Here is a 27,576-nt window from a genome sequence, read left to right on the forward strand (position 1 = left end):
TCAGAAAGCAAGTTGCTAGACACCAGTGTACTATTTTTGCCACACTCTCCCAAGATATGTTTTCTCTCCAGAACGTCTCTTCCTCAGTTTTTAATTTACAAAACTGAGTTAATCATGTACTATTCGCATGATTGATAAAAGGACCAAATGAAACAACGTAAGTAAAATTGCTTTTTCACTGTAAAGAGTGCTCAGTGAACATCCCCAAACTCTGCAGGAAGGATTTTACCTGCCTTTTCTCATTTAAAATTCTCAACTTCCTATGACAAAATTAGTATTCTCTGGTGGCTCAGTGGTAAAGAATCTGTCTGCAATGCAGGAGAGGAGGGTTGGATCCCTGGGTTGGGAAGATCCCCTGGCAGAGGAGGCAATGGCAACCGACTCCAGTATTCTTGCTTGGAGAATTCCATGGGCAGAAGAGTCTAGCGGGCTACAGTCCATGGGGTAGCAGAGTTGGACACAAGTTAGCGACTAAACAACAATTGTATTTTTACAGTTGAGCACAACGATAGAAAAGTTACAGAAGTGAGCTCATGTCTCACAGCAACTTACAATATGGCCTCATAGCTCAGGTTCAAATTCAGGACCATCTCACCATGAAAGCTGACATAACATGGGTAACTGGAACTCACACCATCACAGGGAGAGAAGCCTTCTTTATCCTTCCACTCCCGTATCTCTTACATCTCTGGCGGTAACAATCACTGAAAATATCCGCTGATTCCATCCTTTCCTCCGAATCTGCATTTTCGGCATGGAGAATCTCTACGTGCCTTTGGTGATTCTTACCATTGAGGACTTTTGGAAAGCATGCTTCTGTCCATCTCTTTTCTATTGATTATGAGTACCCAGGAGAGGCTGGCTTCCCTGGTGGTTCAGCAGTAAAGAACCCGCCTGCCAATACAGGAGCTGCAGGAGAGCGGGTTCGATCTTTGGGTCGGGAAGATCCCCTGGAGAAGGGAATGGCAACCCACTCCGGGATTCTTGTCCGGAGAATCTCATGGACAGAGAAGCCTGGCAAGCTACAGTCCATAGCGTTGCAAAAAGTCAGACATGACTGAAGCGAGTTAGCACGCACGCATCAATGAGAGGTGACTTTCATCTTGTATTTGGGGCTTGACTGAATCTTATGATTAAAATCTCTAGCTCAGAATGAGGGCTATGCCAACTGCATGGCCCTGTTCTTTCAGACTGAGCCTCCTCCGTGGCCGGCTTCGCTGCCTGCTGCGGGATAAGGGCTCTGTCTCATCCCCAGCGGTTCCCAGATAAACAGCTGCGCTGCTGCATTCATTGTTGCTGAATCCCCTCATTGTCCATAGGAAGTCTCTGGCCAGCGCAGGGCGCTGGGAAGTCTAGAGACAGGTCAGCAACAGAGCTTCCAGGATTCCTTTCTGCACTAGTCATCTGGCGAATTTTGTGCCTGGCTGAACTCCAGGGATTCTAACAGAGGGGGGTGCAGCTCTGAGAAAATGCAAATAGCCTCAAGATTTCTTACAAAATGAAAGGTTTTATCCACTTTCCCCGTTCCTGAGTCATTACTGATCTTCCATCCTTGTCAATTCAAATGTGCTTTTCAAAATAATGACAGCAAGACATAGAGGCATCTTCAAAAGACAAATCTCATGAAGGAGTGATTAAAATACAAACAACGAAGTAACATTTCATACCTATTATGACTTTTCATTATGCCTTTTCTGTCCATAAGATTAGATAAGCTCCATTTGGCTAGGATTTGTTTTTTTTTTAACTTGCTCATAAAGTTTTTCCAAACAGTGCCTGGCAGAATGTGTTATTGAGCACTTTGTGCATATTTATTGAATAAATGGAACAACTTTAACACATCTCTACAGATATGAATAAGATTATTTGAACATATCATCTGTCTTGGACTATTCCAGACTGAGATGGGTTATAGGAGTAGATAATTTAAAAGAACGGTACTTTTCTCTCCAGCATTAAAAAGGAAGTAGAATTCCTGGAGTGGAGATGGATGAAGATAGCTAAATCAGAAAATTAATTTTCAGTACATCCAGCTTCTATAAAGTCACAACCTAGCATTATATAACCTGAATCCATCTCACAGACATATTTTATTTGGTCTTCATGTGGTTTTGAAAAAAAAAAATAAGCCACTTAAAAAATCACATTGTTTCACATAAAAATCGAGGTTTCTGTCTGTCCTTGCAAAATCAGATCATCTGGCTAGACGTGGTTCTAAATTCCACATGACAACCATCAGTGGTTACCCACAGATGTTACCTAGTGAGACAGTGTGGTACCACAGTATTTAGGTTAGATGTGGTTCTAAATTCCACAAAGCAACCATCAAGGGTTATTACCCACAGATGTGACCTAAGGAGCCGGTGTGGTCCCGCAGGGTTTAGGTTCTTTGGAGGATTATAGTAGAATCTTTTGGAAGTAACACACGCTGTCATTGTTATCAGCAGCATCAGTACTTCAATACCTCAACATCATCAACATTGTGATACTTACCCACCAACTCTGCACAGACCTAGGATGGGGATCCCGACATAAATATTACACCATCTTTCTCCTTGACTCCTCCTCTGTGTTCTAATCCAACAGAACTTTGTGCAGCAAAGGAAGTGTTCTCTACATGTGCTGTTCAGCATTATAACTACTAATCACAAGAGGCTACTGCACACTGGGAAATGTGGATAATACAATTAAAGAACTGTATTTTTTATTTTATTTAACTTTACCTAACCACACATGGCTAACAGCTACTATACCGGACCACACAGCTTTAAAGCTTCACTCAAATATAGCTTATTTTTCCTTCCCTGTCTGTCAAACTCTGCTCTCTGGACTTGAAACTAATTTATGTTCCATCATAAGAAACTGGCAATATTTTATACAGGTTATCTCTTTAAGCAGCAGTCCTCAACCATTTTGGCACCAGGGACCTGTTTCATGGGAAGATTTTTCCATGGATGGGGGACAGGAGATGGTTTGGGGATGAATCCAGTTCATTACACATACTTTGCACTTTATTTCTATTATTATTACATCAGTTCCACCTCAGTTCATCAGGCATTAGATCTCAGAGGTTGGGGGCCGTTGTCTTCAAGGACAATTTAACAGTTTTGCAATGAAAAGATGACATTTAAAAACATGAATTCTTTGGATCCCCTTCCCCACCCTACCCTGATGATTCTAAGCAGGGACTCAGATCTCATATTATACGTGTTTAACAAGTGTCTTCTAGGTGATTCTTAGAATCAGGTAAATTTAATTCAAAGAGGGACAAGGATGAGGAGTGAGCTTGCATCATGCAATGAACGTGTAGGTGTTTTTGAACAAGTGCCAACCTCCCGGCCCACCTTCCACTGCCCCACCCTCACCTCGACCTCCCCACCTCGACTACCCACCCTCAAGTCCATTCCTTCGACAGGCCTCTAAGAGGGAGTGTGGCCCTCTGGTGAGTCATTTCCTAACAGGCACTTTTCAGATATGAGCCAGCTCTGTTCTCTTGTGATGATTTATGCCCTAAACCCACAAATGCTACCCCCTGCAGCCATGTTTGAACCAGGTGACCTTGAACTGCTTTCCATCACTGTGTGTGTCATGATAGAACCCCGACTGTGCTGTACAGCCATCTTTTCTCTCCTGAGACTTTGAATTTGGAGTTCCAAAAGGAGAAATGATGGTAGGATCAAGATGATAAAAACTTACGATGGGGGCAAACCGGTTTATTCAGATTGCCATGAAGGATCTGGTAAAGCGATTCCTAGGAAAAGAGAAAAAAGAAGCGAACGCTCAGAAGCAAAGAGAGGCACCTCCCGGCCTTGGATGGAAGGAGAGAATGACCCTCCTCACATCCGAGTGGCTCTTCAGTGAGGACAGGGTGCAGGCGGCTCTGACTCGGGTGACAGAACTGAGTGGACTTCACGGTTGACATCAGACAAGGACCGCCTGCCACACTGGCTGAGCTCTCACTGCTTTCTGGGGAATCCATAAAGAACTGCAAGCTGGCCACTCAAGGACCCAAGACAAATGTCTCTGCTACCTTCCAGTCTATTGTTCTGCCCCAAAACATGCAATACAAGTTCCACTGTTCCCAGATGGTCTTAATTTTTCTCTCCTCTCTCTTAGAAACCCTCTTTACCTCACTCTTTCCTGTGAGAATAAACAATTAGCATAGGAAAATAAACTCACTGTGAAGTAGTTACCCATGTGTTTCTGGGTATTCTACAACACCGATTCCCATCCTTAGGTAATCCCTGTGCTCCGGTCAGCCTGGGGATGGTTTGGTTACATATCCAGACAAACCAGCGGAGACGCACACACAGGTGTGTGGGGAACAAAAGAACCCTTGTCCTAGAATAGTAACTCCAAACTAGGTATGCACCCCAGGAGCATTTCAAAGGTGTGGACTATTGGATTGGACACTCAGGGATTCTTAATCCATAAGGCTCAGATAGATTTGAGAAACTGGCATGTTTTTACAACACCTTGGTCTTTCTAATGCTAGGGGGTACAAGTATTTTAATTTCGAAAGCACTGTCCGAAAGGAGAGTCACCTGGATGGCTCAAGCAGTAAAGAATCTGCTTACAATGCAGGAGACACAGGAGACTCAGGTTCCATCCCTGGGTCAGGAAGATCCCCTGGAAAAGGAAATGGCAACCCACTTCTGAAGGAGTCTTTGGGGCCTAAAAAAGAAAACAACAATTTCAAAGGCCCTTGCTGAATCACCTAACTTCGGAGAAAACAAAACAGAACTTTAGGTCCCGCCCTGATGCTCCAGGCCAGTTGCATCTATCTGGGACTTATCACCCCCTGTCCAGAAACCTTCCATCCTCTACACCTGCCCAAAAGACTTATCACCGCTTGCCCAACTACAAATGCTATCTCAACTAAAAAATACCCAAAACATCCCGCCTGATTAATGTTTCCCTTATCGTTTCCACAAGCCTCCCTACAAATATGGAGCCTCCCTGATCCCTCTCCGTGCTCAGCCTGGTCGTTAGGCCAACTGTCGACCCTCCTTGTCTAAATAAAGATAACCTACTTCTGTTGAGGTCGTCTTTCCTCTTTCTGCCTCGGCCCGAACTATACCTTACAACTTCAGTATTCTTTCCTGGAGAATCCCATGGACAGAGGAGCCCAGTGGGCTATACTCCATAGGGTGGTAACGAAGCGGACAATACTGAATACATGATGGATGGATTAGCCCTAAAGGAAAAAAAAAATCAGATATTCAAAAATATGTTTGTGAGGTGTATGTGTCCGTGTGTGTGTTCTGATTTTTTTAACATCTGAAGAGGATTTCTGATAACCCTGAAGTCACATTTTTCCCTTACTGTTTTAAAGTCATTGATTTACTGCCAGTTTTGCCTGGAAGCCTAGCCCAGGCTTTCATATGAGGTGAAACAGCTGGGTTCAGCAGTGTCTTTGGTCAAGAGAAGACAAATGGACCCAGTACCGGCTAAACAGAAAGCCATGTGTGAACAAATTAGGTAACAGCTAGCTCAAGAACCAGTGGTAAAGAGCGGACTGAAAACCCAGGGGAGAATTCAGGACTTGAACAACTACTAACCATTTGCACATAATCAATTTTTAGAGTCAGGGGGCTAGGGCAAAGTTTCTCAAACTCAGGAGTATTGACATTCTGGGCTGGAAAATTCTTTAAGGTTAGAGGCTGGGAGGTTGTGTGCATTGTCGGGTGTTGAACAGCCTTCCTGGCCTCTTCTCTCTAGATACCAGCAGTGCTTCACCCCCAAGTGTGATGATGGAGCACTTCTCCAGACTTTGCTGAAGGTGCTGAGGGGCAAAACTGTCCCCAGGAGAGACCACTGTTCCAGAGGCACGGGGTGGGGGTGGGGGATGGGTGGAGGGAAAGAGGAAGGGTCCCACGCTGGGGCTGGGCTCCCTTAATAAGTTTCATCTCCTCTAAAACTGTCTTTCATAGTAAAAGCAGGACTATACGTAAGCAGAAGTGGTAGCAGTAAAATGTCCCATTTACAAACACGAGGTTTTAGTGGACTTACAGGGAAACTTCTTTCCTCAGAAGTTGGCTTTGGTATTTTTGAAATTTCATAAATCCTGTTACTGTCATACAGACTTGTACAGCTGGATAAACAAACTCAAAGAACACTCTCAGCCACATCTTCATTAGCAGCTCTGCAGGCAGAATCCCCGTCACTTTGAGATGTTTTGTATTCAAAGCAATCACAGAAAGAGTATTTCCAGATCCTACTGCCTGCTTTAAATCTGCGGTTTTGTCTTTATCATTGGGGTGGCCTATTACTGCTGGCCAATTGTGCAATAACATTTGCAGCTTAAGTTTGGTGTCTGTACAGAGCTGCTACCCTCCCAAACTCTGGCACAAAACTAGTCACAGCGGTGCTCATGGATCAATACAATACACCTCTGGCCTTGATAAGTGGTTCAAGGAATCTGCATCTGAGCTCACGCAGACAAAACCATGCCAAAGAAGAGATATGCTAAGGGAAGAATAACTAAGTCTTCCCTAGATTCAAACGCCTGAGCTCTACACCAGCCTACACCTCGGAGACCTGTGCACAGTCAGCTGCTGAACATACAGCAATTAGTTCCTTGACATCCTTGTCCCAGTTATTAAGAGTCCACCAGAATAACAGATCACGGACAAATGCGATTTCAGTCAAGGGACTTTATGTAGTTCTTGGTTTGTTTTATTACTTGCTGTTTATCCTTCTGTAAGGTGATGCAGTATTTACCTATGTTCTAAGGCTCAGAACTTGAATTTACTTATCTTAAGAATAAAATGTCTTGCAGAAATTCTCCTTAAAATGTTGACCAGCTTCCTTCTGAGGTTTCAATTGAATTAAGTCCCTCCAAGACATAGCTCTGACTCTGTGCTGTGGCGAGGTCCTCTGCACCATTGGGAGAGTAAGAGCTTCTATTCTACTCAGAATTCAGCAACCCACTTTAGATGTTTATGACTGTTTCCTAGCCTGCCATAAAATGAGGGTGATAATTCATGTTCAACAGTCGATACACACTCCACACAAAGTGCTGGGCTCTGAGTTAGGAGCTGAAGAATTTAAAAACAGAAAAGAAGAAAAAGAAAAGGTAAGAAAAAAGAAAGAAAGAGGAAAGAGGAGGAAAGGAAACCTCCTGCTTTGGGGAATCTAGTTGAGAAAGCATCATCTCTGATGTAAGCAGAGTGGCCGGAGGTAGCTGCTGCTGCTGCTGCTGCTAAGTTGCTTCAGTCCTGTCTGACTCTTAGCGACTCCATGGATGGCAGCCCACCAGGCTCTTCCATCCATGGGATTTTCCAGGCAAGAGTACTGGAGTGGGGTGCCATTGCCTTCTCTGGCTGGGGGTAGGGTTGAAAGATATTCAAGTAAAAAAAAAAAAAAAAGATTTTCATTAAGTGTTTTGAAATGACAAGTAAAATCTCATGTAGATTTAAGATCTTTTTATATTACAGGATATAGCAGGAAATCCCTACAGCTAGAGTGATAGACTCCATGGTTCTCCTCTTCTATTAAAATAGATACGGCTCCAGGATTCTGAATTTAGCAGCTGCTGGTATATGTGTCTCTTGCCACACTCATAAAGATTTTTAATGCACAATAACATAATATATACCTCATGCCTTCTGTGGCTGGATGCATTATTTCTAATTAACTAACTTCGTACCATCTTCATGTGTGGAAGGAGCAATAATTGGAGCTATCCATTTTTAGTTCACAGGAAGCAAGACGCTCTTCATTTGTCACAGAACCGTTTACTTACCACCCTTTCTTGCCAATGATTTGAAACAATCAGCTGTAGCTCCTGTTTAGTTTCAACAGACTCACAACTGGGAGACGATGCCAGTTCAAAGTGAATTAACCAGAGAGTTCATCTGGAAATGCTGAAAGGCCTGCTGCACCCCACAGCTTAGGTGCAGACGCTCAGGGCAGACCTGAAAGTCATAATGTCTGTACCGGAATGCATTCATCTGTAAAGTGAAAATGATTATATTGATGTTAAATCTGAAAAGAAAAAGCAAAGGTTTGGATGGAAGTTAAAATATTCCCCTGGCAGATGTTAGTGTTTGTAATAGTTCTCCACGGTTCACTTTGCCCTGTGTCATGAGGCATTTTGGATTCACAGAATAAAAGAATCCCATCCACACATTTTGTTCTTAGAAACGGTCTGCATATTTACTCACTGTATTTACTAACACGGATTCCTAGTCACTTTCTAAAGCTCCTCTTTGCAGAAACTTATAACAATCTTTGCATCTGGGCTCCTCTTTCCTCCAACTCTACTTTCTCCTGTAAGGGAGGCTAGAAGCCAGGAGTCATCTTTCTCCATCGTGGGTCATATACGGGGACAGTCCCGATGTTTACAGGAAGTTCTGTCTCTAGAGGTTGGAGGAGGACCCTTGTTTCAGAATGAATCTCAGTGAAGGAGATGAGGCACTACGTGAGCCCAACTGTTGACGCTTCAGCTCATTTCAAACATAGGTACAGTCCTTATGAGAGGGGCTGAGACTGACCATGACCTGACAGAGCTTTGAGGAGAGCACAGTAGTCAGCCAGGGAAAATATAGCACATAAAACAAATGATCTGAGGCTGAATATATTTACAGATAAAAACTATAGCGTGGTTAGGGAAAAACCTAGGGTGTATTTACAGGAGAATTTAAGCATCTGAGCTGGGACAAGTATAATGAGAGAACTTCAACAGTCAGAAAAACTTTCAACCAGTAAATTGGAGTGTCGGGGGCAGAGAACACAATGCAGGAAGGAGCTGGATAAGCATAGTTACAGAAGCCGCAGGCAAAAAGCAAGATGGGCCATTTGGACAGAGGTAGGGTTCCCAAGAGGATCAAATAGAAGATTGACGGTGAGGCAGAGGCCATATTTCACACCCAAGGTAAATTATTTTGAAATGTATTCTGCTAGCAACAGTCTACTGTTTGGTTTTACTAGGAAGCGATCAGAGCAAGACACTTATTTTTTAATAGACACATCTGTCCCTTTCTACCAAAATGGAATGGAGTAGGAGGAAACTGAAGGCATCACCAATCCCCAAAGGAGTTAAGTTTATTTGCAACAACTGGTATTTCACTATATTAGATGGCAGACTCAGGTTGACTCTTGGCCAAGTGTAATCTCAGATGTTAGTGAGAGGTTCCATATGTCCAGTACCACAGGAATTACAGGTGCTCGACGATTTCCAAAGTCTGGAATTGCACACACGTGTCACAGTAACTGAGCCACAGTCTTTGCTGCCTGTGGGTCTTTACTGAATTGCAGGTTCCATTTCTTGAATAAGAAAGAGGTTCCTTCCACCTGTTTGTCACATACCTTTCCATATTTACACTGCCAGAGAAATTATTGCAATCAATAAGGCTGATTAGTCTTTTTTGTCTTCCCCTGATCTTTAGCATCTGTGCTCCTCAAGTCAGTCTTGTATTAATACGGTATATTGATTTTGCATTTCTAAATGACAGCAGCCCCAGCCCGGCTGCCGCACATTCCCCTCCTCAGCCCTTGCTCTTCCTGAAGGCTGATCCCAGACATCCCACGGCGTCACCCCGCCCATCCCCACTTCCCCCATCATTTGTAATCTGGCCCAGAAACTCCTCTATCTTCCTCTCACTCCTAGCCCTGTGAGGTCGGCCCTCTCCCCACAACCAAAGGGGTAACAGCAGCGGGACTCGACCGGCAAGGAGAGGTCCTCTGACCCTTGCACTCCCAAATCCCTCCCTCCCTCTTCTCCCGGCTCCGCCGCTCCGGGAGCGCGCGCCGCCGCGGCAGCCGGGAACACGCGCACTCCGAGGGCCCTAGGGTTCAGATCCCGGGGGCGGTCGGCCCTGCCCTCGGCCCCGCCCTCATCTCCTTCCAGCCCCGCCCCCGATCCATCTCCGGCGTAGCCTGTGCTCGCGCTCCCCCGCCCGAGGCCCCGCCCCACCAACGTCCTCTCCACCCCGCCCACCACCCGCCTCGCCCTCCCAGGATCCGAGGCCCCGCCCCGGCCCCGCCCCCAGCCGTTCCCGCCCCGCCCCCGGCCCGCGTCGCCGTCTCTCGCCCTCCCCCGGCCGCGCGGCCGGAGCTGGCACTGAGCACCGGCGGCCGCGGCGGCCTCGCGTTTTGGCACGCCAGCGCCCCGCTGGACACGGCATCCCCGAGAGCGCCCGGCGCGCGCGGATCTGCCTTCCGCGGCCCCGGGCTGCCCGGGGGCGTCCGGCGCTCCCCGAGGGCGGGCGTGTCCGCGCGGCGCCGGGCGGGGCACGGGCGCGGGGCCTCAGCCTGTTGGAGCGCCGGGGGCGCCGGACCCGGGGGCTTCGGGAGCCCTGCGGGGGCCGGGCCGCCCGAGTCCCACGCAGAGCAGTGTTTTCCAACTCTCCGCCTGCGTCTCATCGGGCCCACCACCACCCGGAGAGACCCCGTCCAGATCTGCCGAGGTAAGAGGACTTGGCTACTGAGGGGTCTCTTGTCCTAAGACCACTGCCAGGGGTCGGGGATGGGGAGCGGAGGATGGAGCTGGCATGTTCGTAGGAAGCGAATCACAAAATGCAACAGGCGGAGCGGAGCGGGAAACTCCTAGTGTTCATGTTTCCCACAGAGAGGAGACTTGTCCAAGACTGAAACTTGGTGAGGTTCTTCGGAACCCAGACGGGCTGCCGCGAAGCTGCTCCTTGAGTCCGGGTTTGGGTCTGAGCTCCCTCTGGTGGCTTCTTTTAAGGATGGAAAACCAGGCTTTTCGGGAGGGAGACTGGAGCAGAACCGGCGTTCTTCGCTCCCACACATTGTCATGACTTCTCCTTAGACAAAAGTGACTGCGCTTAGTATTATAGTTCCTCTGGCAAAGACACCTTGAGCCCTTGAAAGCTAAGCCCTCATCGAGAATCATAAAATGGTCCTTTCAACTTTGGGTTTTTGTCTCTGAGTCTTCCGTGATCAAAACAAGAATGACAGCGGTACTCAATCTTCTCTTGACTGTATTTGAGTAAAAACATTTTAAATTAAGAAAGCAAGCCACCGTTAAAATAAATACTCTTGGGAAAGTTACATCTTGTAGCCGCTTGTCTTCTACCACCATTGTTATCCTAATATGTGCCTTGAAAAGCATGAGAAAAGGAATCATTTAGTGTAACTTCGATTGTATTAAATAACAGATCTTATTGTCATTCTAAAATTTCTATCAGGAGATGGTAGAACGTTTAAATCTTCCGTTTATGTCCCAGCATACCTGTAGCCTCCGAGAATTTCTGTTTTGTTTTGTCCCCCAGAACAAAATTTCTGTTTTGTTTTTCCAGTGTCATGAAAAAGGAACGGAAAAGAGACGTCACTGTTGGTGAAAGGGGAGTTTTCTTTCCCAGTTGATGGTTACTTCATGATTGGAAAAGAAGTACCTAGGTGGTTGCAAAGATTAGATTTTCATAGTTGTACAGATGAAGCTGATAAAAGAAGATGAGAATATGCTTTCTCAGATGGGTCATAATAGGCTGATGAGTAAGTAAGCCTGACAAGACAGACTGGAAATGAGGGCAGGAATCCGGAATGTTTTAAAACCAAGTAGGACTTTGAACACTTGCTGAGGATGTTTTTCTCCCAAAAATGGAGGAAGAAAAAAAATTCTCACAGCCAGAAGTGTAAAAAGCTGAGCGGAGTAACAACCCAGTCTGCTCCAAGGATTTCAGTACTTCATCAACTTCTTTGAGAGCACACAGACAAAGGCATCAGACCTGTATGATGAGCTTGTCACCAGTGATGGTATCCTGTGCCAGGAATGACTTCTTAGTTTGGATTTTGGAGTGCTTTTTTTTTTTTTTTTACCATGTGGGGTTTTTGACTCTCCATGTTAGGTAGATTTCTGTCACGGAAGTAACTTGTGAATTCATAGTATTCTTGACTGTCTCCACTCCTGTTTGCTGTGTGACATGGGAAAATCAAGAGGCTTTAACATTCCTTGAAGTTTTATTGGAAGCAACACTGCATCAGGGAGGCAGATTCACAGTGTAAGTTTTCTCTTTTTGGCAACTGTACTTTGAATGAGCCGAATGTCAGCAGGATTTCACAGCACATACAATTTACAGTCTTTGTTTTATCAAGGCCTTAAATGTATGTTTTATACTCAGCAGATGGGAAGCACATTGAACGCTGCATTTGACATGTATGCCTGAGGAAAGGAGCTCCCTGATGGATCATGGCGTTAATGTTTACAGGACATTGCTTATTTTTAGTATTAGTGATGTTTGCTTTCTCTACTTTGGAGGAATCTGTGAGCAATTACTCTGACTGGGCAGTTTTCCCAGATGACATAGATCCATTTAAGACACAGAGAGTGCAAGATGTCAGACCCAATCAAAAACCGAAGAAGAGTATGCTTCATCCACGTTTGTATTTTGATGCTGGAGAGATCCAAGCAATGAGACAGAAGTCTCGCACAACCCATTTGCACCTTTTTAGAGCGATCAGAAGTGCGGTGACTGCTATGCTGTCGAACCCGACATACTACCTACCTCCACCCAAGCATGCTGATTTTGCTGCCAAGTGGAATGAAATCTATGGCAACAATCTGCCTCCTTTAGCCCTGTACTGTTTGCTGTGCCCGGAAGACAAAGTTGCCTTTGAATTTGCCTTGGAATACATGGACAGGATGGTGGGCTACAAAGACTGGCTGGTGGAGAATGCACCAGGGGATGAGGTTCCAGTTGGCCACTCCCTAACAGGTTTTGCCACTGCCTTTGACTTTTTATATAACTTATTAGATGGTCGTCGGAGACAAAAATACCTAGAAAAAATATGGGTTATTACTGAGGAAATGTATGAATATTCTAAGGTCCGCTCTTGGGGCAAACAACTTCTTCACAACCATCAAGCTACTAACATGATAGCACTGCTGACCGGGGCTTTGGTGACTGGGGTAGATAAAGGGACTAAGGTAAATCTATGGAAACAGGTTGTAGTAGATGTGATGGAAAAGACAATGTTTCTGTTGAATCACATTGTCGATGGCTCTTTGGATGAAGGTGTGGCCTATGGAAGCTACACAGCTAAATCAGTCACACAGTATGTTTTTTTGGCCCAGCGCCACTTTAATATCAACAACTTGGATAACAACTGGTTAAAAATGCACTTTTGGTTTTATTATGCCACCCTTTTGCCAGGCTTCCAAAGGACCGTGGGGATAGCAGATTCCAATTATAACTGGTTTTATGGTCCTGAGAGCCAGTTAGTTTTTTTGGATAAGTTTGTCTTAAAGAATGGAGCTGGAAATTGGTTAGCTCAGCAAATCAGAAGGCACCGACCTAAAGATGGACCCATGGTCCCCTCCACTGCCCAGAGGTGGAGTACCCTTCACACTGAATACATCTGGTATGACCCCCAGCTCACCCCACAGCCTCCTGCAGAATATGGCACTGCAAAAATGCACATGTTCCCTAACTGGGGTGTGGTCACTTATGGGGCTGGGCTGCCAAATACACAGACCAATACCTTTGTGTCTTTTAAGTCTGGGAAGCTAGGAGGGCGTGCTGTGTATGACATAGTTCACTTCCAGCCATACTCCTGGATTGATGGGTGGAGGAGCTTCAACCCTGGACATGAACATCCGGATCAGAACTCATTTACCTTTGCCCCCAACGGGCAGGTGTTTGTTTCCGAAGCTCTCTATGGACCTAAGTTGAGCCACCTGAACAACGTACTGGTGTTCGCGCCGTCACCCACAAGTCAGTGTAATAAGCCCTGGGAAGGTCAGCTGGGAGAATGTGCACAGTGGCTCAAGTGGACCGGCGAGGAGGTTGGTGATGCGGCCGGGGAAATCATTACTGCCTCTCAGCACGGGGACATGATATTTGTGAGTGGGGAAGCCGTGTCGGCTTACTCTTCAGCAATGAAGCTGAAAAGCGTGTATCGGGCTTTGCTTCTCTTAAACTCTCAGACTCTGCTAGTTGTTGATCATGTCGAGAAGCAAGAAGATTCCCCAATAAAATCTGTCAGTGCCTTCTTCCATAATCTGGATATTGATTTTAAGTACATCCCATATAGGTTCATGAACAGGTATAATGGCGCCTTGATGGACGTGTGGGATGCTCACTACAAGATGTTTTGGTTTGATCATCGTGGCAGTAGCCCCCTTGCTAGTATACAGGAAGCAGAGCAAGCCGCTGAATTTAAGAAACGGTGGACTCAGTTTGTCAATGTTACGTTTCAGATGGAATCCGCAATCACAAGAATCGCATATGTCTTCTATGGACCATATGTCAATGTTTCCAGTTGCAGATTTATTGATAATTCCAATTCTGGACTTCAGCTTTCTCTCAATGTCAATAACACCGACCATGTTGTTTCGATTGTGACTGACTACCAGAACTTGAAGACAAGGTTTGACTACCTGGGATTTGGCGGCTTTGCCACTGTGGCTGATCAGGCCCAAGTAACCCGCTTCGGTTTGGGCACTGAGGCAATAGTAAAGCCCATAAGACGCGATAGAGTTATTTTCCCCTTTGGATTTAAATTTAATGTAGCAGTTGGGTTGATTTTGTGCATCGGCCTGGTGATCTTAACTTTTCAGTGGCGGTTTTACCTTTCTTTTAGAAAGCTTATGCGGTGGATCCTCATCCTTGTTATTGCCTTGTGGTCCGTTGAACTGCTGGACGTGTGGAGCGCTTGCACGCAGCCCATCTGTGCCAAGTGGGCGAGGCCGGAGACCGAGGCAAGCGGGCAGGCGCTGGCCCCGGGAGGCCAGCGCACAGACCCGCCGGACGTCGTCATTACCTCACTTCCTGGTTCCGGAGCCGAGATTCTCAAACAACTCTTCTTCAACAGCAGTGACTTCCTCTACATCCGGGTCCCCACAGCCTACATTGACATCCCGGAAACGGAATTGGAAATCGACTCCTTTGTGGACGCCTGTGAATGGACGGCGTCCGAAGTCCACGGCGTGCGTTTCCGTTTACTCCGAGGCTGGTTGCAGTCCTTGGTCCGAGACACGAAACTCCATTTGCAGAACATCCATCTGCATGAACCCAGTAGGGGGAAACTGGCCCAGTATTTTAGCATGAATAAAGACAAGAAAAGGAAGTTGAAAAGGAGAGAGTCTCTGGCAGAACAAAGAAGCAGAATGAAAGGCGCCTTTGACAGAGACGCTGAATACGTCCGGGCTCTGCGGAGACACCTGGTCCACTACCCCAGTGCGCGGCCAGTGCTCAGCCTGGGCAGCGGGAGCTGGACGTTAAAGCTGCATTTCTTTCACGAGGTGTTGGGAGCCTCCATGAGGGCCTTGTACGTGGTGAGGGACCCTCGGGCGTGGGTTTATTCCATGCTGTACAGTAGTAAACCTAGCCTTTACTCTTTGAAGAATGTACACGAGCACTTAGCTAAGCTGTTTAAAACGGAGGGAAGTGCAGGCCGTTGTACCTTGAACTCAGGCTATGCTGTGGAGTATGAATTGTTGCGGAAGGAACTGTTGGCATCCAGACCTCACCCAGTCTCGCTGCTGGCCCATGCGTGGCTGGCAAACACGGCTGCTGCCCTGAGGCTAAATGCAGACCTGCTGCCCACCAGCTACCAATTAATCAAGTTTGAAGATCTTGTGCATTTCCCTCAGAATACCACGGAAAGGATTTTTGCCTTCCTTGGAATTCCTTTATCTCCTGCTACTTTAAACCAAATATTGTTTGCCACCTCCACAAACCTTTTCTATCTTCCCTACGAAGGGGAGATATCACCCGCTAATACTAACGTTTGGAAACGAAACTTGCCGAAGGATGAAATTAAACTGATTGAGAACATCTGCTGGACGCTGATGGATCGTCTAGGATACCCAAAGTTTATGGACTGAATGCTGCAGGTCAGCAGAGATTTGCACTAATACTTTCCAACCCAATTTGTGGATATGAATTAGAAGTTTGTTTATTCTTGTACTGTGTGTGTTTGTGTGTGTGTTTGTGATCAATTTGTTACATGCAGAGAGAGATTATTTTAAAAATAAGCACCGTATTTGGCCTAGCAGGATTTATTTTTGTCACCGCTTCCCTTGCCTTTGTTTCTGAATTTTTTTCTGCTAATATGTTTCTGCCACAGAGGCTTAGATGAAGTTATATTACCATGGTCAGGGGAGATAGGAGGATTATAAAGATTTTTGTCTAACTCTCTGCTTCATCTGTAACTCAGCTGATCTAGCCCAGAACCTCATGCACTGCTGAAAGCCTGGCAGTTGCTGCTTTACCCAAGCGCCTCTTGCTTTCAAGATGAACTGCAGAAGTTTCCTAGTTTTTTAGAAGGTGTCCCAACACATTTATCTTGCACGCCACACATACACACAAATCCTTTTATCGTGTAGAATGTTCACAGATATCACTGGGGAAATGGTGAAAGCTCCTATTGGAATTATCGGATCCCTTCTGGAAAATACAAATGGAAATACAGAATGGACTTTTTTTTTTTTTAGGTCAGAAACAGTGACCTGAAAATCCTCCTTCAAGTTTTTTACTTAGAAGTTATAAGGAATCAGTCTTGGAACAGTGGATGCCAAGGGCTGGTAGGGTATTTTAGGCCCTCTTGTCTCTTTAAAATCCTCTCATTCTTGCTTCCTTGAAACTGCAGCTGTTCACCATTACCGCTCCCACCCTGTCCTTTCTGCCACTGTCACGCAAAACAGTCAGTAGTTGCTAATGGCTAAACTCTGATATTTGTGGGGATTTTTTTTCTCCTTGTCCTGTTGATTAATTTTGTGTCAAAGCCTGAGACCACCTTAGAATCAGATTTCTCCTTGTGGAAGCATCACTGTATGAGTCAAAGCAGTGCTGCTGCTGCCAGTGTTTTTTTAGACTGGAAACAGAATTGGAAAACTGCCTGACTTATCCTGCGTCCCTTTGAATGAGTCTCCAGACTGCCGGTGTCTGCAGAAGTTGAAGGCCAATGGCAGATGATGTCAGAGGCATCTGCTTCCTTTACCATCTGCATCTTATTATAAATGTTGTCGTCATAACACATGGTTCATTTTATTTTGGTAGACGCTGAAATCAAAATGCGATGCCATTAGAAACCAGTGGAGCAATTACAATGAACTGGATGAAACCATGAGGCAGTGTGGGGACTTAATGCAAATCTCTGTGTAGACTGCAGTCTTCCTGATGTTTCAGACTGTAGTTTCACACCACCCCCCTCACCCTCCAGGCGCTAACACTTGGAATTCTGTCATTCTGACCTAGATAAAAGTGGCTCTTTCTCAGTAGTTTGTTGTTATGTCAAAATGTGCCTCCAGGGTGATCAAGCTGTGGGTATGTTACATTCCAGCTGAAGCTAACCAGGCTGTCATTTTTCTTCCGTTACAGTAGGAAAACAGCTCTCTCCTACGCCCCCACCTCTACTTCCTGGTGTAGCTCTCCCTGCCCTCTCTCTACAATGTCAAAATGAATGAAAATCCTGTTGGATTAATACAGGTTGAGAGGGCAACCAAAGACTCAAATCCGTACTATTATTCTCAAGGAAGATTATTCTTCCTATCTCAGGGTTATCGTGATGCATGTAACATTTCTACATGGATGATAACACCATTTCCATTACTGGTCAGAGTCTCAGTGTCTGCTTTCAATTTCCAGGATGTGTGATCGTATATCAAATAAAAAGGCTTTGGGTTGAAAATAATATGAGGTTCGATCAAGGTAAGAATTACCAATGTTTGCAGATAGCAGCAGAGAACACCGATTCTGGACCACTGCCTTTCCTTTAACTTTGCACAGAAACATGCTCACAGGCAGAAGAGAGCCAGGTTAAGTATGCACAGGGGTTGGGGAGAGATGCAGAAAATGAAAAAGAGCAGTTCTGTGAATGAATATGGGAACAAGATGAGAATACATTATTAATAGATAAGGAAAGGGACGCACTTAAAGTGATCTTCACAGGGTATCTTTCACCACTTAGCAAGGTCAGGGTGAATTTCCCTGTCTACTTCTGACCCAAGGGAAAGTTTGCTGGAGGAGACTAATGTTCACAGGTTCTGTTTCTGAGGAATGTTACACGTAGGTGAAAGCTGGCCCAGCCGTTGCATGTGCAAGGACTTGTACATGCTTGGGACCCACTGCCTTAACATCCAATTATGATCTCAGAACACCTAGGTCCTGCACTTCCAGAGTGTTATCCTAGGAAAAATGTGAACTTACTTTTACTACATTTTCACTCTGATCATCACAAAAATAATTAAAGCAACCCTGATGACTTTATGACATTTTCAAAGGAAACACAAAATGTTCTTTCCATAAAAACAATTCTTTCCTTCATTAATTTCCCCAAACTTGGGCCCAATTGGAATAAAAGCATTTATTAATACTGTTTACATATTGAAATTCTGAAAGAATGGATTAGGTTTGCTGACATAAAAAGTAGCTTAAGTGTGGTGATAATGTTGATCTAGTTTTCAAAATTTAGAAATGATGCAAATTACTCACTTTGGATGAGAGAGGCCATATCCATAGCCGAATTTACTGTAATGACAATTCCAGAAAGGAAGGAAATGGGAGAACCTGCTCAGGAGAAAGAAGAAGTCTATGATTATACTTAATCTATAGAAACCCAGAAAGGCATGAATTTTAGGTAGATACACTTTAATACCTACATACTGAGCCTAGAACCTGAGTATTAGATGTTTGATTAACTGGGTTTTTGGACAAACAGAATAATTAGTACTATAAATGCCTGGCAGGAATGGGGTAATTGTGTCTAATTCCCAGACGTGGTATAGGATCTGCCATAAATACCTTCATATTTGAAGAGACTCTCTCCACACACTAGTTATGTTTAATTTTTTTTTTCTTTTTGTAGAAATGCCACCCCTTCTGTCTGCCATTGACTTGATTGGCATCATTTATCAGCACAGTTTTTGGTGATTTGGTTTAGGGTCATCATAGATGCTGTGTGTATTAATCACTCAGTCATGTGTGACTGCGACCCTGTGAACTAAAGCTTACCAGGCTCCTCTGTTCTTGAAATTTTCCAGGCAAGGATACTGAAGTGAGTTGCCATTTCCTTCTCCAGGGTATCTTCCCAACCCAGGGATCAAACCCAGGTCTCCTGCATTGCAGGCAGATGCTTTACCATCTAAGCTACTATATAAAGTCTATCTCATTCAGTTATCTATAAGTAAATATGGACAATGGTTTTAAACTCTGACTTAATTCTGATCATAATTAGAAAAATGTCACTAATTTAGTGAAAAGTGTAAGTAGAAGATAATATGTTATAACACCACTTACAGAGGTAAGGGAGCCTAATATTCTAAGACAGATCTAGGAATTTAATATACATATGTGGGCTATCTACTGCTTGTTTAAATATAGACCAAAGTATGTCTAAAAATAGCTGCTAAGGCAATGTTTTCCATACTTGACTAGTATCATTATTTCCCTTCATGTTGGCAGAAAAATTCAAATAACATTTTAAGAACTAGACTGAATTTTTGTTTTTTATTTTTTTTTTGCACAAAGAATGGAAGGAACTTAAAACAGATTCTCACATTCTCTAGCTAACTTGTAAATGCTTGAGCTGTAATTTACATGAGCTTATGTTGTGTTTAGTCCAAGTAACATGTTTAGTTCCATTTCCAAAGATAGGTTTGGAGAAAGCTTCCAAACCTTAGCCGGGTATCTTGTTTTTGTTCTTCATTTTCATTTTTCTTTCACATCTATCCAGTTACGCAGCGAAGAAAACCTATACTGGAGACCATAGCCCAGTTTATTCTGCTGCTGCTGCTGCTGCTAAGTCGCTTCAGTCGTGTCCGACTCTGTGCGACCCCATAGACGGCAGCCCACCAGGCTCCCCCATCCCTGGGATTCTCCAGGCAAGACCACTGGAGTGGGTTGCCATTTCCTTCTTCAATGCATGAAAGTGAAAAGTGAAAGTGAAGTCGCTCAGTCGTGTCCGACTCTTAGCGACCCCATGGACTGCAGCCCACCAGGCTCCTCTGTCCATGGGATTTTCCAGGCAAGAGTACTGGAGTGGGGTGCCATTGCCTTCTCCGCCAGTTTATTCTAACTATATGTATAACATGACTCCTCTGTTAATAAAAAGCTAAAAGCAACTTGGCTATGGTTGGGATAATTTGTAATAGCCCTCTTCTTTAGGTCTTTGGGTACCTGTGCTAGGATTTTGTCTGGAGCTGAGAAGGCAGATTTGGGAAATGCAGTCCCATGATTTCAGCTACTAAACTTGTACCCTTCAATGATGGACAAGCCATGACTCCACTCTTGTAAGCTAATTTTAAGTCCTGCCTTCAGTCCATTTCACTCTTCTCTGTACTTTGTCCTAACTTACTAAGTAGTAAGAACATCCTGGTACTGTATACCTGGGCTCCACAATTGCCCCTCCTATCACTGGTGGAATCTCCATTTGAGCAGGAGATCTATGAAAGGAAGGTTGGTGCAGGTTCCTTGAGTCATTCCGATAGGTGGTGCAGAGGGTTGGCATAGTGGAGACTTTTGCTTTTAAAGACAGAAGGATCCATCATAAATTAGTCTCAGTATGTGCTGCACAGAACCTTAACGTTTTCATGTTCATCATTACAATCTTCACAACTCACTGGTGTTGATTTTACAGGTAGATCTGAAGCCTGTATTCTCTTTGCAGGGAATCTGTTTTTGTGAAGACATTTGGAGCAGGTTTACAATTCAGTTATCAATTCACGGTAGTTTTAGGGTATCTACCACCAAGGTATTGATTTGCATGAGGGAAGAAGACAAAAATGAGTTGACTTTGTGCCTTCCCTGTGAAGAATTGGTGTTCTCGCCAGAGACTTCAGAGCCAGTAGGAATTCATCAAGAGGAGAAGGAGAGGAAGGGCATGCCAGTAGCGATTACCACCCAAGGAGAGGCACCACAAAGTGTCAGCTGCTCTGCCTTAGAAATGGTGGTTATGAGAAAAGGAAGTAGTTTATGGAGCTTCAGTACATTTGGAGAGAGATCACCATCCATGCTTTTCCTAGTTAGATTTGACTCTATCATCACAGGACATCCCATCAGTAAGTAGTGATAGGCACAAGCGAAACAAAACTGCTGACACTCTCTCCCAATTCTCCCCTGACTTAATTGCCCCAACACATTTCTCACAAAGAAATGTGGTCCATAACTGAACAGCAAGGGATGCCCTGAAGAGAAGGCTGTGTGAGTGTGGTTGGACTGGGGTGCATGCAGATTGCTGCTGGTAATAGCAGTAAAGGATAACTCAGGGTATCTCATCTGGGCTCCAGCTGGCCAGTAGCATCTCCTTTTCCTTCCCCGGCCCTCTCAGTGCCTCCAGATTCATATTACCAGGCGGAGCTGACCAATCCTAAGAAGGCAGCAGTGAACAAAACCTATGGAGCTGACAGTCAACCAAATATATTGGGGCGGGGGGGAACTGTTCTTATTCCTACTATGAAAATAGTAGAACTAAGGAAAGGAGGGAAGGAAGGAATTCTGAACCTAAATCTGAACACAAAGTAAGGTGTATAAGGAGAACTGTTTCTCTAACAATTGAGTTCATTATTGTATGAACTGTTTAAGAATCTCTTTGAAATCTTATTATAGCTAAAACTTCAGAAAAAAGGAAAGATTGTAATCTGAACAAACCTTTTCTATAGTACATTGCAGTTACTCTTTCTATCTTATTTCTTTTAACTATTTCTGTATTGCTGTGACTCTTGAGATGAAATGAATTTTTCCTTTCAAGGGTACTAACACTGGTGTTGAATTGCATCTAAGTGTTAGGTTTTACAGCTTTCTAGATAGTGTGGTGTTTTCCTATATACTATCTCCCTCTCTGTTTCCAAGTGAGGGGTATATACAATGATCCCAGTGATTTAAGGAACCAGACATTCATACACATGGGACATCCATGGTGCTCTTCATTCTTTTGGAAGTTAATTCACCTCCCATCACCATCACTTTTCTCACTTCATGAGTAAATGAACAACACAGAAATCTCTAATCCCTGCATTAAAATCTGACATCCCTCTACGGACAATGCATAAACCACTTCTTACCTTATTCATTTCATAATGGAAATAATGCTCCCAAACTTTGTTCTACTACAATGAAAGATAACTGCCCAACTTTATTAGTGTTTATTTATTGTTTTAAGTGTTCATTTATTCCTTTGCCTTGTTCCAAAAGATTAATTTTGTTTTATATATTTGTTTAAAGTTTCTGGGATTTTAAAATAAGGCTTTTTAAACTATATTGAGCTATTTTAACTTGATGCCTTAATGCAGTATTCCACAAAACTTTGAAGGGAGATTTACAAGAACACAATACAACCAAGAAGTGATGAAATTGCTTCCATAAAACACCCATGAAAAGACAACTACATATAAAGAGTGCAGTTAATAAAAGTTAACCCTACACAGTGAAATAGGTGGGTTCTGCTCTTCATTTTTATTCCAAACATTAACCTGGGGGTCCTGGCATTCAGTGTTAACTCGAACACATCACACTCACAGTGGGCTTATGTGCACCAAGGAACTCGTGTTATTTTTCTTTAGATTGACCAAAATAAACTGAAATGTACATGCATTCAGTTATACTTTATAAGGCTATGGTTTTTCCTGTGGTCATGTATGGATGTGAGAGTTGGACTGTGAAGAAGGCTGAGTGCAGAAGAATTGATGCTTTTGAACTGTGGTGTTGGAGAAGACTCTTGAGAGTCCCTTGGACTGCAAAGAGATCCAACCAGTCCATTGTGAAGGAGATCAGCCCTGGGATTTCTTTGGAAGGAATGATGCTAAAGCTGAAACTCCAGTACTTTGGCCACCTCATGCGAAGAGTTGACTCATTGGAAAAGACTCTGATGCTGGGAGGGATTGGGGGCAGGAGGAGAAGGGGATGACAGAGGATGAGATGGCTGGATGGCATCACTGACTCGATGGACGTGAGTCTCTGAACTCTGGGAGTTGGTGACGGACAGGGAGGCCTGGCGTGCTGCAATTCATGGGGTCGCAAAGAGTCGGACACAACTGAGCGACTGAACTGAACTATAAAATTTGCGTTTATAGTTACTGAACAAAAACCCCATTACTAAAAGGTACTTGCTTTTATGCTCAGTCACTCAGTCGTGTCCAGGTTTTTGCAACCCCATGGACTGTTGCCTGTCAGGCTCCTCTGTCCATGGGATTCTCCAGACAATACTGGAGTGGGTTGCCATTTCCTTCTCCAGGACTTTCTTGTGCACCCACATGAAAATCTGGCACGATTCTGTTATCATATGGGGTGTAAGGTTTTCTGTGTATAATCAACATATTGTACTCATGGGTTTTTCACAAGCTATGTTTATGCCTTTCTCCCATTTCCTTGGTTAATTTGAAGAGGGAGATTTCTATTAAAAATGTTATATTAACAACACTTTGTATACTATATGAACTTTGAAATTTGATAAAATTTGAATACAAATCACCAGGTCAGTAAATAATAACCAGCTGTGAGTTGTTGCTCAAACTACCGCACAATTGCACTCATTTCACATGCTAGTAAAGTAATGCTCAAAATTATCCAAGCCAGGCTTCAGCAATATGTGAACTGTGAACTTCCAGATGTTCAAGGTGGTTTTAGAAAAGGCAGAGGAACCAGAGATCAAATTGCCAACATCCACTGGATCAAAAAAGCAAGAGAGTTCCAGAAAAACATCTATTTCTGCTTTATTGACTATGCCAAAGCCTTTGACTGTATGGATCACAATCAACTGTGGAAAATTCTGAAAGAGATGGGAATACCAGAACACCTGACCTGCCTCTTGAGAAACCCGTATGCAGGGCAGGAAGCAACAGTTAGAACTGTACATGGAACAACAGACTGGTTCCAAATAGGAAAAGAAGTATGTCAAGGCTGTATATTGTCACCCTGCTGATTTAACTTTTATGCAGAATACATCATGAGAAATGCTGGGCTGGAAGAAGTACAAGCTGGAATCAGGATTGCTGGGAGCAATATCAATAACCTCAGATATGCAGATGACACCACCCTTATGGCAGAAAGTGAAGAGGTGCTAAAAAGCCTCTTGATGAAAGTGAAAGAGGAGAGTGAAAAAGTTGGCTTAAAGCTCAACATTCAGAAAACGAAGATCATGGCATCTGGTCCCATCACTTGATGGGAAATAGATGGGGAAACAGTGGAAACAGTGTCAGACTTTATTTTGGGGGGCTCCAAAATCACTGTAGATAGTGACTGCAGCCACGAAATTAAAAGACGCTTACTCCTTGGAAAGAAAGTTATGACTAACCTAGATAGCATATTCAAAAGCAGAGACATTACTTTGCCAACAGAGGTCTGTCTAGTTAAGGCTATGCTTTTTCCTGTGTTCATGTATGGATGTGAGAGTTGGACTGTGAAGAAAGCTGAGTGCCAAAGAACTGATGCTTTTGAACTGTGGTGTTGGAGAAGACTCTTGAGAGTCCCTTGGACTGCAAGGAGATCCAACCAGTCCATTCTGAAGATCAGTCCTGGGTATTCTTTGGAGGGACTGATGCTGAAGCTGAAACTCCAATACTTTGGCCACCTGATGTGAAGAGTTGACTCATTGGAAAAGACTCTGATGCTGGGAGGGATTGGGGGCAGGAGGAGAAGGGGACAACAGAGGATAAGGTGGCTGGATGACATCACTGACTCGATGGACGTGAGTTTGAGTGAACTCTGGGAGTTGGTGATGGACAGGGAGGCCTGGCGTGCTGTGGTTCATGGGGTCACAAAGAGTCGGACACGACTGAGTGACTGAACTGAACTGAACTGTGTGGTGTTGGGGAGTTTTCTTAATTTGAAATGATCATTTCCCCATCTTTAAAACTCCCCAGAGTTGATGTAAGGATTAAGTAAAATCACATGTAAAAATTAATAGAATGATACTTGTTTCCTCTTTGCAATCACCTCAAATTCATTTTCTATCAAACCCATATGTAACAGAATGCACCATTCTCCGAAGAAGAAAATATTAAAGTGTCCCCAGAGGATTTGAGCCTACATAGTTGGCATATAGACCAAATAGACACCTATTTTCATATTTCATATATGCACTGAGTTGTAAAAACATGTAAAATCACAATTATGCAATTAATATATGTGGAAATAATTTGGAGCATTTTTCATGTTCACATTAAAAAAAAATCATTCAAATTTTCACTTACTTCAGTGCTTTATTTCTAAAGTCATGGTTTGAGTTATTCTAGAGAATATTGTATTTCCTTCTGAATTTTATTAAGATAGAGACTCTTTTAAGTTTATGTTTAGTCACCCGGTTGTATCTGACTCTTTGGAACCCCATGGACTGTAGCCCACCAGGCTCCTCTGTCCATGGGATTTTTCAAGCAAGAATACTGAAGGAGGTTGCCATTTCCTCCTCCATGGTATCTTCCCAACCCAGAGATTGAGTCTGCATCTCTTGTGTCTCCTGCATTGCAGCAGAATTATTTACCCGCTACGCCATCAGAGAAGCCTATTGAATTTAAGTATGATGCTATTACTTGAAGTTTTATATCATGTTACGAGAGCTATTTGTATAACATTAATCATAATTTTATGTTCATACCTTCATTCAGTAGATACATTATTATGATCTTATGCATCAAAATCAATGTATTTTCCTATTTTAATATTTTCATTTATTTATTATGAAATATGCATAAAAGCTGGGAGTGTTGAAGACTATGTGTGAACATGACATTTACTGCACTGGCTATGATGGAATACGTGAGGGCCAACCTTGTGGCTCAGTGGTAGAGAATCCGCCTGCTAATGCGGGAGATGCAGGTTCAGTCCCTGGGTTAGGACAATCCCCTGGAGAAGGAAATGGCAACCCACTCCAATATTCTTGCCTGGAAAATCCCATGGACTGAGGAGCCTGGTTGGCCACAGCCCACAGGGTTGCAAAAGAGTCAGACACGACAGCAGCTAAACAACAACAATCTGAGGTAGCATATCCAAGTTATACATGTCATGATTATATAGCTTGACACTGTATGTAACAGATGGTTTTATGAATATAAAATGATCTCTTTATAGAACACTTAATGCACACATCCTTCACACACATTTTTTGGCTCAGGGTTAAGTTCTACAATACGTTATCATCTGCCTGGTGCTTTGTAAGTGTGGGTGTTTTTTCCCTTCTGTGGCTGTAGATCACAACCCAGGAGCAGTTCCAGAGCCTCCAGTTGGAACCTCAGCCTTCCAGCAAGGAGCCCGGGACAGCATGCACCTCTGCCCAGGGAACGGGTGTCACACACCTACGATCACAGCGTTCATCTCACTGAGGACAGGAATTCCTCTTCTGTGACTGGTTTTCCCTGGATACTGCCGTCCAGACCCTGGCTGAGGTCCACTGTATGCAAATCAGAAGACACTGTTTTGCTGAGCCTTGCACGTGTCAGGTCTGCTGCCCCTACTTCTCCAACTGTAGGTATGATGGATAGGTTATGCTAATATGTGGGTGCTGAAAAGACGTGCTGACCCTATCAGAAGCCCTCTTCTGTGATATTGATAAGTCTCTGTGACCAGAGCTGGGACTTAGAGTCAGAACCCCTATACTCACACCCTACCATGTGGTGCAGAGCGTATACCTCTGACCTTCGATTACTGTATCCTCCCACCCTAACCAGCGACCCCAGAGGTAACAACTATCCTGAGTTTTGTGTTTACCATTTCTGTGCTCTTCTTTATAGCTCCACCACATATGTCTCTATATTTATCAACACATCGTGCATTTTTGCATGTTTTTATACATTATGTAAACCTAACATACTGCATATATTCTTACACAGCTTGCTTTTCTTCACTCAAAATTTTGTCTAATGCATGTTGATGTTTGCAGGTGGAGAGCACTTATTTCCAACACAGTGAGTTCCAATATAGACTACTGTCCAAACAGCATACTTTATGAAGCTTTCATCTTGTTGGATTTGGGGAATATTTTTAATTTTTGTAATTTTAAACATTATACATAAAACTTTATATATGCTATATAATGTATATATGTTAATGCAAGAATTTTGTCATTGTGTTTTTTTTTTTTTGTACTCAGAAACCTTCCCACCCAGCCCCACTCCAGCCTAGTGTATATATTGAGGGCTCAACGCACATCCTCAAGTATTCTTGATACCAAATTATTATTTTCACAGATTGTTTGTACCAGTTGACACTCTAGCAATTGTTGAAAAGCTTGTGTTGCTCCAAAGCTTCTCCTGTACTTGGCAGTTTCATAGTTTTAAATATTTTTCTGTCTAGTGGGATAAAAGAGTGCTATGTCTTTTTTTTTTGGTTCTGTTAATAACATAGAACACATGTGCAGCAATGCACTAGTGCACACACACACACAGCCGTCCTTATTTTTCCCATTTGTGTTTCTTCTTTTGTGAAAAGAAATCATGTTCCTGTCTTTTATGCATTTTTCCATGGCATTCATTTTTTTCTCATTGATTCATTGACATTTACTGTATATTAATAATACTAATCCTTTTTTGGTTATACTTGAAGTGAATAACTTCTTGGCTTATATTTTTATGATCTTTGCACTATGACTTTTATAATACATTTTGATATGCAGGTGTTCTTAATTTGAACGTAGACAAAATATGTTTACAAATAATTGTTCTTTATTATTTATACTTTT

The 27,576-nt window shown here is 43.6% G+C and overlaps 1 protein-coding gene across 3 annotated transcripts; it reads left to right on the top strand.

The window, feature by feature from the left end:
* Window positions 1–10,206: 10,206 nt before the first annotated feature.
* Window positions 10,207–27,005, top strand: DSEL (dermatan sulfate epimerase like). Of its 3 annotated transcripts, none has more exons than XM_086372201.1 (3): window positions 10,207–10,412; window positions 11,268–15,805; window positions 26,090–27,005. In XM_086372201.1, exon 2 carries the CDS (start codon window positions 12,158–12,160, stop codon window positions 15,794–15,796), a length of 3,639 nt encoding a protein of 1,212 aa, XP_086228327.1. In that variant the 5' UTR covers window positions 10,207–10,412; window positions 11,268–12,157; the 3' UTR covers window positions 15,797–15,805; window positions 26,090–27,005. The 3 variants fall into 3 exon arrangements, with proteins under 3 accessions (XP_086228327.1, XP_086228328.1, XP_086228326.1); XM_086372202.1 differs by lacking the exon at window positions 26,090–27,005 and adding an exon at window positions 16,406–17,191; XM_086372200.1 differs by lacking the exon at window positions 26,090–27,005 and having other exon boundaries at window positions 11,268–17,191.
* Window positions 27,006–27,576: the final 571 nt, after the last annotated feature.

The sequence above is a fragment of the Bos grunniens genome, chromosome 24 (assembly GCF_055505025.1).
Source record: "Bos grunniens cultivar Pamir isolate PY7600 chromosome 24, Bosgru_T2T1.0, whole genome shotgun sequence".
NCBI lineage: Eukaryota > Metazoa > Chordata > Mammalia > Artiodactyla > Bovidae > Bos > Bos grunniens.

Coding starts and splice junctions, on each gene's coding strand:
- DSEL (XM_086372201.1), top strand. CDS start 12,158: ATGGCGTTAATGTTTACAGGACATTGCTTATTTTTAGTATTAGTGATG.